Source organism: Antennarius striatus, chromosome 22, assembly GCF_040054535.1.
Source record: "Antennarius striatus isolate MH-2024 chromosome 22, ASM4005453v1, whole genome shotgun sequence".
In the NCBI taxonomy this organism is placed as follows: Eukaryota; Metazoa; Chordata; class Actinopteri; order Lophiiformes; family Antennariidae; genus Antennarius; species Antennarius striatus.
This window is the reverse complement of record NC_090797.1, coordinates 3,178,758-3,194,180: the sequence shown is the minus strand read 5'-3', so window position 1 is coordinate 3,194,180 and position 15,423 is coordinate 3,178,758. Positions and strand designations below refer to the sequence as shown.

Below are 15,423 nucleotides of genomic sequence, written 5' to 3'. Positions count from 1 at the left end.
CAGTCAGGCCGAGAATGAAGAATTTAAGCTAGTTTATCACCCAACACAATAAGTTGCGTTATCCGCTTTTGTATTTTGACAGCTTTTATTTTTATATATAAAAAATATCCAAATGGATCAATAATGTGTTTCTTGCTTCAAAAGTTTTTATAGTTATCACCACCCCAGCTTGCTGTTGTATTGGTTTCCCAAAACTATCTCCCACGTCTCCTTCGTTCATATCAGACTCTGCGGTTGGATTGATTGATTGATTATCTAGAAGTGGTTTAGCTTCTATTTTTGTATCCTTGCTCCAAATCATGAGGTTAAATTGTAAATTCTTCTATGTGCACTAAAGGTGCGAAGGCCATGAAAATGTTTCCGATTCTGCTTTTCTGTCAAACCAGAACAAACGGAAACTGTGAGGAAAGTTCCCAAAAACAAAAAGTTCATATGACAAAATGTTTCAGCGCTGCTGGTGTGTGTTATCACGTTGCTAGGCGATGCTCCGGTAACCTCCCTTTGGCCTTTGAAAAAAGAGAGAGTCTGTGTGTGTATGTGTGTGTGTACAGGGGAGAGGGAGATACTGGAGCGAGCACGTGATTTTCCATTTCTGTGGGTGTGTTTTCATCTTTTTGGACACACTGATAGTGCCGTTGACTCAGTTTGGGGGGGAGGAAAAGAGAAACCTGCACCAGAGAGGTTGCTAAGTGAGGAAATACTCATGGGAGTCAGAGGAAACATTTAGAGGAGGGGAACAGAAACACGTCAGAACCGACCGGTTGGAGAGTAAACACGCTGAGATCCACTTAACTGTGATGTTTATGTACGGAATTTGTTTGCATCACGTTCGTCCCGTGACGCATGAATGAAATATTTAAGGCAGAGAGGAATTTAAAATTCAGCCCTGACAGCAATAGAACATTTTCTTCCTGTTACAGCGGGGTAGTTGTAAACGCTATAGAAGAAAAAGGCTGCAGGCGAGACACACACATGTGGTACCAGCACTGTTTGTGTTTGTGTCTCCTTCACCTTCACCTCATCTGTAGATACTCAGCTCTGTGTGTGTGTGTGTGTGTGTGTGTCTCTACTGTACGTTTCCCTTCACTACTCTGGTTTCACTTCCTTTGTCTCCTGGGTTCCTGTCAGTGGTGTGTGTCGAGTTCATCCCCATACATGTGTGTGTTTCCAACTTAAACAAAGCTGTCAGACCCCAAACGCCTGAAGCTGGTAACAGATACACCGTCTGGAATGTCGCTTCAATGTAGAAGCGTATGATTATGGTATTTTCTGCACTATAAGGTGCACTAGACGATAAGGTGCACTGTTGGTTTATGAGAAAATTAAAGGCTTTTAGGTGCGCCTTATAGTGTGGAAAATACTGTACGTGTGTGTGCGTATATATCTCTAACTATATATCCATATATCCACAGCTCACCATTTGAGTGTGTGTTGTGTCTTGTACTCTCTATCCTCAGCAGCCTTCAGTTGGTTGTACGCCTGCAGGAGCTGCCGCCTCAGTTCATTGACCTCACTTTCGGGCTCCTCAGAGGTGCTCTGCTCCTCAGCTCCCTCCGCCTCAGCCTGAAGCCTCTCCAGCTCAGCGCGACTCTTCTTCGCCTCATCCAAAAGCCGGATCTCACAATCCTGGCTACTGTTGGATAAAGCAATGATTTAATTAGGCGGTATGCGATAAGCGTGTCAGGCTCGCAACGAAGCTATCGCGTTCATTTTTGAAGAGGCCGCTCGTTATTTTTATGATTAAGCGAGGATTTAGTAATAAAACATCAAAAAGATGAAAAAAAATCATTTTTGCCAAGGATTCTTGGGAAAAAACAAATCTGTTCTCACATTAAAGAAGCTGGAAATATATTTAATATTTAATATTTAAAAGTTGACATAAAATAACCCAAAAATGGTTCTAACCCTTGAAACATTTGCTTGAATATACAGTCGCTGCAGGTTTTCATTTAAAGATAATTTCACACACATCCAAATCTTGTTTTTGCAAGAAATTACACAGAGGGCTGTTCCTGCGACAGGAAGCTGGGTTTGTTTCACTACTCCAATGTGTGCCTAGAGGCTGTTTTTGAGAATCAGCACCCAATTAAAGTTTGAATGAAGCTCAAAATATATTTTTTTTTTGCGAATAGATATTTAAGCCCCTTACAGTAAGCTGTAGTTTTAATAATGCTTCAGCTACATCCACGCTGCCCGTTCTTTGCTCAAATTGTGACTCGGGATGTAAAACCCAGAATGTCACAGATTTCACATCATTTCAAAGGTATATAAGAGCAGCACTGCTAGATCCGATAAGGACTTAAAGTCTTTTGCAGGGACACTTCGGGTTGGATGGAGTCTGGCTGTCACAAGAATTTAGGTTCTCTGCTCAGGCCGGCGTATTTGTAGGTGCAACGCATCTCCAAAACACATCACGATGCGCACACGAGGGTTCCAAATGAGATTTGGGCTCGATGAGGAAACGCACCTCTTCAGAGTGTCCAGGAGAAGCCGGTAGTTGGATTTCAGTTTGGCCACTTTGGTGTGACTGATTCTATCTGACGACAGCAACTGTGTTCGAAAAGAGAAACAATACCAGTCAAATGAGAGCAATGAAGCCGGCAGTGATTGATTATTTATAGGCTATAGTAACTCTCAAGTGTGTAATCTTGAAAAATTCCGATCGGCGTGAAATGAGTGGCTGAGATTTACAAATTTCCCTCGTGTCAATCATCTACGTCTGAGCAGTTGGCCATTATGGCGCTCCTTTATTCGCTTAAGTGGGCTACAAATCATCTTGTGTGGTTTGTGTGTGTGTGTGTGTGTGTGTGTGTGTGTGTGTGCGTGTGTGTGTGTGTGTGTGTGTGTGCGTGCGTGCATGTGTTTGCCAGCTCAGCTTGCACTCTTTCAAAATCTTTTGCAGACCTGCCTGTAAAAGTTAAGACATGGATGGGAAATCACATTAGGTGGAAATCTCAACTTGTCATTTTCCCCAAAGGAAACATTCGATAGGGCAATATTGCTCAGAACCAAATACAATTCTGACTAGTAGGCAGTTTTGTAACATAGTTTAGCGACGAAATTAAGTTCCAGAAATAGAGTAAGAAGAAAACAAAATCAACGGAGACTCTGTTTTTGACAAATATTGCTTTGTTGGTGCAATAATACGGTTAAACTTTAGTTACTGTTGTAAGAAAAGGCTTCTTTATACCTGTTTGGACTCGCTGACACAAAGTGTGATCAATGGAAACAAAGCCCAATTCCCTGATGTCTGTGAAGCGGATTTGACCCGAGCTGGACTGAATGTTTCATCACAGCGGATCGCACTTCATTTGCAATCTCAATTAGACGAGAAAAATGATCAAGAATGTCCCCATATGGTAGGTTAATAACCGCGGTTCTTGAGATTAGGTGGGTACCGTTAGGTGTGAATGATTTACAAAAGAGTCGATGAAAGATCCGCAGCTGTGAAACCTAGGTAAAAAACAAAAAACAGCAAAGCAAAAGGTACGGGGGTCAACAGGCGTTGCGAAAAGGGAAAATTGCACAAAGAGATGATAAATTTCTCTCTCTGGAAAGGTCTATGTGCGTAACAGTGATAGAAACAGGAGACAGGTGTTGTTTTTCCTCTTATCTTCAGAGCCAGGTTGGTATAGAGGAGAGTAATGATGGATAGCCTCGTCTATATCAAAGAGCTGCAGAACTCGGGATATCTCCGGTCTGACTGTGTAACGGCGGTGAACACACACAAACGCTACGATTACGCGCGCACAAACAGACCGATAACTCCCAACTTTAAACATTAGGGGATGGCCGATTATGTCTGGAGATTTAGCCCATTATATATAGTTTATCTGGCTGATGTCGGATGTGCCTCGCGGCGCCACCGACCACGTCCCAAGGTCTGAGAGGACAGATATGAATGTTGTGAACGATGCAGATAAGGCCGTTCTCGTTAATATGATTTATTCAGATGCTTCTCAGTTAATTTGCATTATCAGTCGCCCAAGGTCACATCGCTACAAGAGAAAACACCTGGTTATTATTAAATGACGCCGAAGTGGTGAGTGTGTCCCAATCGATCTCTTGAACTCAAACTTGAAAAACCAATAAAGGTTCATTACTGTATCTCATGGAATACGAACTTAAAAAAATAAAGATTTGAGAAGTTAAAAGACCAAATTTAACCAAAGGTGTGTTTCCATCCACTTTAAAGACGTTCCAGCCATACACTGGACATTTACCGGAGAACAGCAGCCTGAAGTAGTTTTCGGGTTGCCTCTCTTCTTCTGCTGCCAGGACTTATCGTCCTTTTATGGGACGGCTTGCATGAGGCCCACATGTGTCGGGACATCTAAGAAGCGAGATAAAAACGATGGCTGCCAGCTGAGGGGATGCACAACACCTGTCCATTCTTTCCACTACCCGACCAATCAGCACCCCTTGTGGTTAACATGAGCGCGCCGTGTGGTAAAAAGAATCCACCAATGACCATCAGATCTCGGACTGTGTGTCGTCATGTCCGGATATTGGCTGTTTGGCTTGGAGTTGGGAGCACAGCCAGATCACTTTGTTTGGATAAGCTTTGCTCAGTCATATTTTCCTTTCCGGAGCATTCCTCCACCAGGGCTGAGAGCCACTTGCATGGCTGACATTAATTATCCAAAACTTTTTCTAGAAAAATGACAGGCGCACGACACGTCAGATTTCCCTGAAAGAGAAATCCATTTGACTCGAGGTTCTGAATGCCGACCAGACCAAAATAACCGTGTCACACAAACACATTATCAGCTCTAAGTTAATGATGTGACAGGAAATTTATACCAAAGCTTGTCAAGACAATAAATACTTACATTGATCAAGAATTACTGTTCGAAAAGTGAATTATTATTCAAAAAATGACTTCAAATCCTTCCCGAATAGGACATTATCAAATCCAATTCTGAGGAAAAACAAGTTTCCATTTCTTTTTTTGAGAGGGAAGTTTACCAGAAAGGCAAACCTACACACAAAATGAAAAATCTCTGATTTGTGCTGGAAGAATGTCTCATTTTCCTTAATTAAAAGATTCCTAAATGCAAAGGGAATTCTTAAAAAGCCACAAATGAAATCAAAGCAGTTTTAGATTAATATTTATATCCACTCTGGCAGCTAATGAACCAATCAAATTAAGGCAAGAAAAAAAGACATAAAGAAGGAAAAAATGACATGTTGCAGGTGTATCTGGGTTCACATTTAATTGCCGTATTTTGTTCTTGCGAGGAAAAGTGTGGTTCAATTGTACGACAAACAAAACACAGCAAATCACCGTGGGATATAAAAATGTGATGTTTCCTGTTTGAAGCGCTGTGAAGAGATAAGTACGTACCTCAATTCAATTCTCATTTCCATGTAATCGGAGCCATTTCATGTGGCACAAATGTAATTATGAAATCAAGACTCAGAACCAGCAGGTGTCTGATGATGATTCTTGTGCTCCATTTTGCAACAGCAGATCACGTAAATCCTGCTGCTAATTGAAACAAATCCACTTTTTTTTTTGGGGGGGGGGTTGCTGTCGGCAAGCTTTGCATTTTAATCTTGTCTGCTTGAGTGTAATTTTGGAACTGCAGAGTGAGTGGCAAAGCAAAACCGGTGTTTTAGGGTTTCTGGGGTATGAATTGGGTCAGGGAATGAGGCTGTTTTTCAATTCCGTGTTGCAGACAAAATAGGCTATAATGCAAAAACAAGGGAGCGTGGAACCCAAAAAAAAAAGGCCTTCGCGTCAGCTGAGTGGATAGTTCTAGTGAGTCATTTTGGCTCTTCAGGGAAATGAGCCGACTTGAATGAGCAGGACGGCAGCCTGCCACCGACTGCAGGCAAAATACCTGCTCTCTCATCCCATTTGGTTCTGCCTCTCTCCAACCCTCTCTCTCTCTCTTTTTCTGTCTCCATCTCTGGTGTTTTTTTCCTTCACCAGTGCTGTTCATACAGTATTTTGCATTACGCAATAGTGCCGCCCCTCCCATGCTCTCTAACTCACCCCCATCTCTCTCTCTCTCCCTCTGTCTCTTCCTCCCTCGTCCTGATATTAATGACACAGCTATCCGAGGCAGCAGCAGTTCTCTTGCGCGATCTCCCTCCTGCAGGCTGCGTTCATACTCACACACACTCACACACACAGACACCCTCACTCCTGAACCAATAGGATATACTGGGCACACATTCTCGCACACTCTGCAGACACACAGTCACCCACTTTCACATCTAGGCAGGTTCTTGAGTGGATTGGGACGTCCGCACTTCTCACACACTTATTCGCGGATCTCACAGAGAAAAAAAATGAAGACAGTTGTGTTTTGCGTTTGTGCTGGTCTCCTGCTGACATCCACCTTGGTGCCACGCACCGGATGGGCGGCCGACTTGCCCGTCAACTTGCATCAGAGATGGGACTCTAAAGGAACCTACTCTTTTGGATCTGAAGCCGGTAGCCAGAACTTCTGTCCCATAAAACTGAGACCTTCAGGTCAGTGTGGAGGATCAGGTTCCGGGGCAGAGGATGGGGAGGATTGCCCTTACCAGCTCACCCTGCCTCCCCTCACCATCCAGATGCCCAAGCAGTTCAGGCTGTTGGAGAAGACGGTGAAGGAGCTGCAGAGCTTGAAAGAGGTGGTTAACAAGCTTAAGAGCGGCTGCCAGGAATGCCGTGGAGCCAGGGGCAACGGAGCTTTTGGACACCAGCAAGCCGACCAGGGACAGAGGAATGGCGGGGAGGAAGTGAGACTGGACCTGACAGCACAGGAGGTGCAAGATGGATCTAGCCAAGAGGAGAGAGGAGATGGGATAGTGCCTGGAGCTCCTGCGGAAATGGCTGGAACAGGACAAAGTTCTAATTTTGGGAAAAATATCCCAATCCCCAGCACGATGCAGGATATGCAGGTAAGAGATGCGGCTCAATTATTTATGTGGGTACATTTTTGATGACATATCCATCCATGTACCGTACTTCAAAACATGATAGATGTAAGAAAAAAAGTCTGTTTATGAGTTTTTAATAATAATTAGGACGGACGCCCAATTTAATATTGTTCAAACCGTGTAAATCTACAAAGCATCATTTGGCGTGTCGAAGAAGAAAGCACTGCACCAATTTCAGCACTTCCATCTACACCATTCAAATTTCCAGGGAGCCAGGATCATTATCAGCTTTGTGACCGTTTCACTTACACTGACCTAAACAAACTTAACTAAAAATGCGCTCCATAAACACTGTAGGAATAAAGTCGTCTCATTTTGCCCAGTCGAACGCACCCGGCTGGAATGTAAACTGACCAGATGTTTAAAGACTTGTATAAGCCCTACCTGGCACTGGATGGCCAGGGAAAATTCCTGGTACTGTAAACAGGCTTGGGATTCAGTGTTTAGACACCAGCCAAATGCTGGTAAATGGTGTCTCCATCCAGTAAGTTTGTTGACCCTCACATCCAATCTGGCAGACGACCAACCAAAACCCAGACTCGCTTCCAAACCAAAACTCTAAGTGGCTGATCCGACAGCGAAAGAGGCCGGTGACTTCAGTAATCCACCTGCTTTGTATTCTGTGCACAGAGATAATTTCCTCCCCCCCTCCTCTTCCTCCTCTTCCTCCGCTCTGGCCCTTCCCAGGTGAAGCTCAATAGGATGTCGGCCAGCCTGCGCAATGCCAGGAGCCAGATCTCTGCTCTGCAGGGTCGTCTGGAGGGGCTCAACCTGCTCAACATGGACAACGTGCAGGCTTTGGTGGACAGGCATGTGGAGAACATCACTGGGGTGGTCAACAAGCTCAGCTCCACCTGCACCAACGCCTGTCCAGCTCAAAACACCCCTCAGTGTAAGCCTGCTTTTACTAAGATTAGCTCAGTAGCACAGCTCCAGTCATTTTTTCACTCTTATCTCACACCACTGTTTGAAAGCCCCCTCCATCTTTGCAGCTATTTACTGTATATGTATTCTCTTTCTACTGCAAACCCCTTCATGTTGTGTTATATTTCATTCTGTTCTATCTTTGCTATTTCGTAAGACAACCCCCCCCCCCTTTTTTATGCATTTCATTTATCGCAGCCCTTCTGAGAATGATCAAGAGGCCCTTTCTCTATTCTCTATTATCTTTTCTTCTTTTCTATCGGCGTAATTCATCATAGCTGATGTTATGGTAATGAAACTCCAGCTTGCAGCAGACTGGGAATCCATCGGGCTGTTGTGGGGCGAATTTTTTCTGGCATGGGACGTATCCAATCTTGTCTAAGTGAACATGACGACGTCTAATCACTACAAACAATTCACCTTCACCCAGTGTGGCCTTTCCGGGAAATGGGGAATGAAATCTTTGAGGCTGACATTGTACGACGAAAAGTCGTTGCAACATATCTTCACTAGTATCAGTTTGAGCTTTATGTTGGGGAGATTCAAATAATAACACCTGTGGTTTTCCGTCACCTTACACTTCATCACAATAATTGCAGTCATTAAAATTGACCACATAGAAATAGCTTGAGATTGAGATCATACTGAACAGGATGGACATAATATCACAACTGGAGGAATCCAAATGAATACTTATATAACGAAGTCAAGTGTTCCAACATCCCATTAGTGTCCATATGGAGGGAATCAAAAAAGGGGAGCTGGAGAATAAGACACACATACTTGGCACATGAACCGCTATCGACATTTAAAGTAGTATCTCACAGCTGGAGTGATGGTATTTCCATGAAACTGAGACGTCTCTAGATGGATATATTATTCCTATCCTAACTAAACGTTGTTGTAGCGTTCTCTTCTGGTTGAAACGCAGACGTCTGGCTACATCCAGAATGTGCTTCACCACGCCCGGCAATAAACGTGTGACTTATTGTGAGCTAGGCGGTGCTTTGTTTTTTGGCTTCTCTAATTGGAAACTGGGAACAATATGAGGGCCAGCTGGTGACGAATGAGCTCCCATTCCAACAGGCAGTACATCAAAACCTGTTGCTCAAACATTTCAATAGATGATGCAGTATAGTCTTAATTGGTTTTTGATAAGTATGCATTAGAATTCGATTTGAAGTTTTCTGGTCTCTGCTTTGAGTTGAGTTTTTTTGACTCGTCAAAACACAGTTTCGGGATGAGCTCTTTAAGGGTATTAGTGGGGAGTTCTGGGTACATGCAGTAAATTCAACGTTGTTCATTTATATTACTGTGTTTTTAATATCAGGCAGTATCGAAAATTTGTGTCTCTTAAAAGATAAGCTTTAAAATGTCTCGAGAGTCCCGTTTCATTCTGGAGAGAAGAGGAAGCTGGGTGACTGTGCAAAATAAAAGAAAAAAGAACCATAGCAAACCGTATCACACATTGGTCTTTACAGAGATCTTATTTGGATGAGGTCACGTTTAAAATGCAGCTCAGCTTTCAGATAATTTACTAGTGTTGCATTGGTTAATGTGAATGTGACACATTATTGGAACTTCAATGCAGAAAACAGATGTGAGCTTATTTCTAAGTGGATTAACTGGGAATCCCATTTCTTTCTCTTCCTTTCCGTTTTTTTCCCCATCCTAAACTTTCCTCTTTCTCCTTCAAACTCTCTTCCAGCTTCATCCCTAGTCTTCTCTTCATTTTTACGTTTCCCTACATAACACCATCCCTCTCCACTCCTCCCCTCACGTTGACATTCCCCGTCTCCCTCTCTCTTTAATCCCCTTTCCCGGTGCCTTGCTCCTGCCTCTCCATCTTACCTCTCGCTTCCTCTGGAGGTCATGCACTTGAGTAATCATTCCTGCATAAAACAACTAGCTTTCATTATCTCCCGACAGCATCACAAGGAGAAATGTGGCGGCTTTCCCAAACATTAGTCATGGGTAGCACGCAGGGTCGGTGACACGTACGTTTGCACATCAGTCTGTCATGTTTAAACCTAAGAACCGGCAAATTATTTTGACGCGAGTGAGGAAATCATGCCTGACGGCATCTGAAGTGAATCCCAAGTAGTAGACAAGAGACAGCTGTTGTTACCATGGAAATAGACCCAGATTAAATGATTCTTCTGCAGTTTCACAACATGATATAAACAATGTGGTAACTGTTCTTTTCCTTGCTTCTTATCTATCCCAGGTTATTCCCATTGGCAGCTCTCTCAATACCAGATGCTTAATTAATGTCCCTCTTCCAGTGAGGGATGTTTTGTTTGTCACAGTTTGAAAAGGGGTTTTTCTGAAGCAGTTTTAATGATTCCTCTGACACCTCCATAAACCCTTCCACCTGCCAAACTATAGCTAAATTAAATCAGGAATTGAGGATTGTACAAATACAATTTAAATTCTCTTTTCAATTCAAACCAACGAAACATTGCAGACCTAAAGTTACCAAATGTGAAAGTTGCAGCGATGGATTACAAGCCAACAAAAGTTTGATTAGCATATACGCTCAATGGGTTTAAATAACGCATCAGAATGCACGCATCCTCTTAACAGCTGATGAATGAGATAAGAAAACACTGACATGCATCACCCAGACATTTTAGGCCATGCAGAAATGTCTTTTCAGCACCGAGCAGGACTAATAGTTCGTTAGGCTTTTATCACTCATGGAACATGGTGCTGTCAGCATTTATTTCACCCTATTTGCCATTTTCCCATCTTTGCTGCAAGCGGTAATCTTCATTTTTAGTCCTACATAGATATATTAGGACCTCGAGGTGAACGGAAAGCAATTTGTGTTACCGTTGTGCCACATTAACTCAATTATAAACAAAGGCGATAGATGTCCAGTCTGCTGCACCACCAGGAACTCCTTTTCTGTAACTTGGTGATACAAGACTTCCTAGAGGAAGGGTGTTGAAGCTTCTTTCTGTCAAAACAGACAGCGGCTGTCTTTTTAATCTGCTTTTGTGGGGAAAGATTATACTATCGCTTTGGATACACATTTCTTTCCATTACAGGCGCTAATCGACATTGACTTCTGGTCGTCGCAGCGAATGTCACGCTGATAAGAGTATTGTCTTCCTTTAATGCCAATCATTTGTGAGTCAGCAGTGTTAAAATAACCCATCAAGAAGTTGCCCATAAAAGCGTGTCGGTTATGAGCCTTTAAAGAGAGCAAGGCCTCAACTTGAGGAATTGCTAGCAAGCATGAAAGAAGACAAAGCAATCAGCCACACAATTAACCAGCCATTTAAACTCAACAGCCAGACCTAACAATTCAACACTCAATCAGACAGCAGTCATCACTGACTGACTGATAGAAGTTATTCAGGCAGGGTGCAGCGCCAAATGCAGTTAGATGGGGTGGCTGTTGTCTGTCTGGGGATGCTAGGTGCCCAGTCGTACAGATGGGGACAAGTTATGAGAGATATAGCTAGACATGTAAAGTTAAGGAGATGGTGAAGGCATTTACAAGACAACATTTGGAATACCAAGTACAGACAGAGCTGTTAATGTTACAAGGATGAAATTTATAGCGTCGGAGTAGACTTGGGAGAGTCTTCCGTACTGAATGGTCTGACATCTAGAGCCATTTCACAGCGCAATCATTCTCTGTACCGAGAAAGGAAAACACAGACAGAAATGAACAAGGCTTTCATTTTGTGTGACACATAGACATGACATGTACCTTCTTGTTAAATCGTGGAGAAGGAAAACAAATACAAGACTGAAAGATATGGAAGTACAATACCTGCTCGTTGTTCGACTAATCTATCGGTATGCTCCCGTCTCCGCTTGATCCATTAAAATCTGCCAAACCTCTAAAGAGATTTAAAAGCGTGTCAAGAGTGTATCGGCAATGGAGTGCGACAAACAAACTCAGGAGGTGTCTGCATGCTGCCTGCCCAATGTCAGAATGATTTAGGGACCAGGTGGCTAACGTGCATGGAGGGGGTACACTTCTCTAATCCACTTTTACACTTTCCCACGTTTTGACAAGTCTGTTCCTTTCAATTCCCAAATTCTAACTGACAAGGACCATTGGACCTTGGTTTTAGATGGGGTCAGCAGCCTGCAGTGCAACACAGGGGACATGAGCAAGAGCTTGAGAAATAAGTCTGCTGGCAAAAAAAACGAAGGGTATTAAAAAGTAGAAGAGTGGTATGAAATGGACTGTGGTGTTGCATAGAAGAAGGGCACAACGTTTTAGTTTTGGATAGTGGCCTGTGTGTTTTTGCTTTAATGTTGGAGTCCTAATACTTCTGTGATTTCCAGGGATCACACTGAGAAGTACAAGATAACCCAAAAGTGTTCCCAAAAGCCTGGAGAGAGATACTCTGGTTTATGCCTGAAGATCACTGAACTTAAGTCTGATTAGAACAAGCATCTGGGGAATAGTCTGGAAAACTGCTCCAACAAAGTTGAGCTGTTTGAATAGGCCTATCCCGGAAATTAACGCAAGAATGGGAACTTCCACAATGGATTATCTGCTAACTTATCACGTTTCTATCCCTCTCCTCAGCCTGAGGGGCCGTTTCTATTACTGTCTCGTGGTTGGGCAGAGACAGATGAAGAGAAAAGTGAAAAGATCATTGAACGTCATCAGGACGTATCCCCTGACAAACTGCCTTATCTTCTTTCCCCCTCTTTCTCCCTGCCTTTCTCCCAATAGTCATCATAGCGCCTCGGGATTGCTCAGACTTCAATATGTTCGAGGTGAGGAAGAATGGGGTGTATCGCGTTACCCCCGACCCCCGCAATGGAACATTCGAAGTCTTCTGTGACATGGAGTCCTTTGGAGGGGGATGGACTGTAATTCAGCAACGGCTCGATGGGTCTGTCAGCTTCAACCGTACCTGGGCTGAGTACAAGAAAGGCTTCGGGAACCTCAGGTAATGGACTACAGTGTAATTGACACAATCTTCTTAGTATATGTGGTGTTTAAACATCACCATAAAGAGATTATATGGACCCTAAATGGAAAATGGAGTGTACTTAAATTTCGTCTTTCTTGTCTGACCGACCATTCAAAGCCAGCACTCAAACACAGTGTTGGCAAAGGCTACCTACCATGCACGGCACCACCTGCTCATCAGGAGCAATAACCATTCACGCCGCCACTCTCGTACCAATGAAACAGCCATTGGGAGCCTTTTGTAGTTCAGTATCTTGCTCAAGGACACTTCAACATACAGTTTGCAAGAACCAGAGGTTGAACGACCTTCCGATAAGTGGATAAGAGTTCTACGTCCTCAGCCACAGTCCTATAGTTTTTTGTGAAGCCACAACCCTGAATGAAGGACACTTGGAAATCATCAACAAGTCTTAGAAAGAAAGAGCTTGATAGCGGTGTTTTTTCTGTCACTTCAGTTAAGTACACCCAATTTATGGATGTGCGATCCTAAATCACCCTCTAACTCTAATGATATCACATAGAGGAATAATAAAACCCCAGAAAAATTCAAGCTAAGACTGAAAAATAAAGTAATGATGATAGAATCAGCGCATCTAAACATCACAGTTAGCAGTGGGGAATAAACTGGCTTTTTAGCTCTCTCAGCCTCACCTAATTGGAACATTCTATTTAGCCAGCAAGAGTTATAATAAAAGACAATGAATTCAAAATTCCTCTGTTGCTCATGACAATCAAAATTTATTTATGACCACACAGGCACACCCATTAGTCCATAAATTTTTACCAAATGTCATTAGTCAGAATAGTTCTGCCCTTCTACCCACTACTTGAGAACCTAATAATTCTCTCTGCATGCATAAACATTGTAGGTTTGACCAATTTTGACAGGTAATAAACTTGGAAAAATAAAGTGTTTAAGTTGGAAAACAGTTCCCTGTGAACAACTTTTTCACACTGGCATCGATTTTTAACACACAACCACTTCTAGCCTCAAACTGGATTCAAAATTCAAGTCATTTTCTCAACTTTCATGCAAGGAGGAAGTTTTAAAAGGCAAACAACCAAGGCTACCTCTCAATAAACATACCTACAGATTTTGTATAACTTCTCATCTTTCTTTTAATGCCACACCACTCTCACCTTACCACCTTTCCTCTCCTCCCCTGTGGGGATGAATAATCGAAGAAACAAGATTGTAAACATGTTTACTGGTTGTCATTTACTCTTTTCTATGCCCTCCTCTCTGTGTCTCCTTTACTGTAGAGGTGAGTTCTGGTTGGGCAACGACCACATCCACCTGCTGACGAAAGCGAAAGACATGACAATGCGCATCGAGCTTGAAGACTTTGAGGGCGTTCGGGAGTACGCCAAGTATGACCAGTTCTACGTGGCTAATGAATTTATCCGCTACCGGCTGTCCATCAGTGGATACAGGTACCGTATTGGATTCACTAGACTTGCTTGACAAAGTAGGGCTATATCATCGTTAAATCGACCTGCATTTGTCACTGTAGTGGGACAGCTGGGAACGCCATCAGTTTCAACAAGCACTTCAATCATGACCAGAAGTTCTTTTCAACGCCTGATCGCGACAACGACATGTACCCTTCTGGAAACTGCGGCGCCTACTACAGCTCCGGCTGGTGGTTTGACGCCTGCATGTCAGCCAACCTCAACGGGAAGTACTACCACAAGAGGTACAAGGGAGTCAGGAATGGGATCTTCTGGGGGACATGGCATAACATGTCCACAGAGTACTACCCAACCAACTACAGGCAGGCCTTCAAAACGGTCAAGATGATGATTCGGCCCAAGAACTACGCTCCTTAAAAAAAAGACAGGTGCAGTCATACGCATAGTCAGATGGACAGATCGATGGACAAAAACAAAGACAGTCAAAAAAATGGAAGAACAAGTAGATTCAGACTCTCACACATGCGCATAGTCAAGTATTTGCACACATTTACACATGCGTACATCAAAAAAAGAAGTCTTGTAGACAGTTTGAATGCAGTAATCACAAGCATAATGGTGAAAAAATAACTGTGCTATTGCTTTTTTTTTTCCAGTGGAGTAAGTGTGGCCTTCAAAATGATGGATTAAAATGTTGATAATAAAGAACAAAGGACTATAAACTATGATGGACTAATAAAAAAAACATGCAGTGTAAAGGCCAGTCTTCAACAGAGGCCATAACATTATATGGACGGTTACCATGAGAGATTTTTCCGGGTTTCTCTGACATTTCTCCACTTTCTGTCCTGCTGCCTCAAGCCAGATGAGACACACCCCAGCACACAATAGTAGTAAAACCTAATGAGCTATCGTTTTCTCCACTCTAAATGAAAATTAACAGCAAGCCGCTCAAGTGAGGTACACGAGAGCTAATGATGGAGCTTCGAGCACATTGGAAATTCATTGTCACAGATTTCATGCTGGGTTCAGAGACGAACTGTTTAAAAAAAAAAAACAGCAAGTGATATACAACACTTAAAGCTTTTGTGCAGTTTATTTAATTGAGCTTGGGCTCTGTTCTAATTTATCATCATTCTTTATAATATAAAACATTCAAGTATAAATATGCAGCCTGAGATAAATTTTAGACCACTCAC

At 42.9% G+C, this 15,423-nt stretch overlaps 2 protein-coding genes across 2 annotated transcripts in view; one reads left to right on the top strand and one right to left on the bottom strand.

Moving 5' to 3' along the window:
* ccdc146 (coiled-coil domain containing 146) overlaps window positions 1–7,718 on the bottom strand; it is a 29,585-nt gene extending 21,867 nt beyond the window's left edge. The window contains exons 1-4 of the mRNA XM_068307505.1: window positions 7,565–7,718; window positions 7,321–7,478; window positions 2,468–2,550; window positions 1,418–1,633 (exon numbers count right to left, since the gene is read on the bottom strand). Of these exons, the coding sequence (XP_068163606.1) occupies window positions 1,418–1,633; window positions 2,468–2,550; window positions 7,321–7,478; window positions 7,565–7,718 (611 nt within the window). The remainder of the gene's footprint in view (window positions 1–1,417; window positions 1,634–2,467; window positions 2,551–7,320; window positions 7,479–7,564) is intronic.
* fgl2a (fibrinogen-like 2a) lies at window positions 7,717–14,641 on the top strand. The gene is made up of 4 exons (XM_068307504.1): window positions 7,717–7,828; window positions 12,569–12,788; window positions 14,075–14,245; window positions 14,326–14,641. Exons 1-4 carry the CDS (start codon window positions 7,717–7,719, stop codon window positions 14,639–14,641), a joined length of 819 nt encoding a protein of 272 aa, XP_068163605.1.
* Window positions 14,642–15,423: the final 782 nt, after the last annotated feature.

Excerpts from the sequence above, each read along its gene's own strand:
- fgl2a (XM_068307504.1), top strand. The coding sequence starts at position 7,717 with ATGGACAACGTGCAGGCTTTGGTGGACAGGCATGTGGAGAACATCACT. Across the intron at positions 12,789-14,074 it reads AAAGGCTTCGGGAACCTCAG|AGGTGAGTTCTGGTTGGGCA; the intron begins GTAATGGACTAC and ends CCTTTACTGTAG. Across the intron at positions 14,246-14,325 it reads CTGTCCATCAGTGGATACAG|TGGGACAGCTGGGAACGCCA; the intron begins GTACCGTATTGG and ends TTGTCACTGTAG.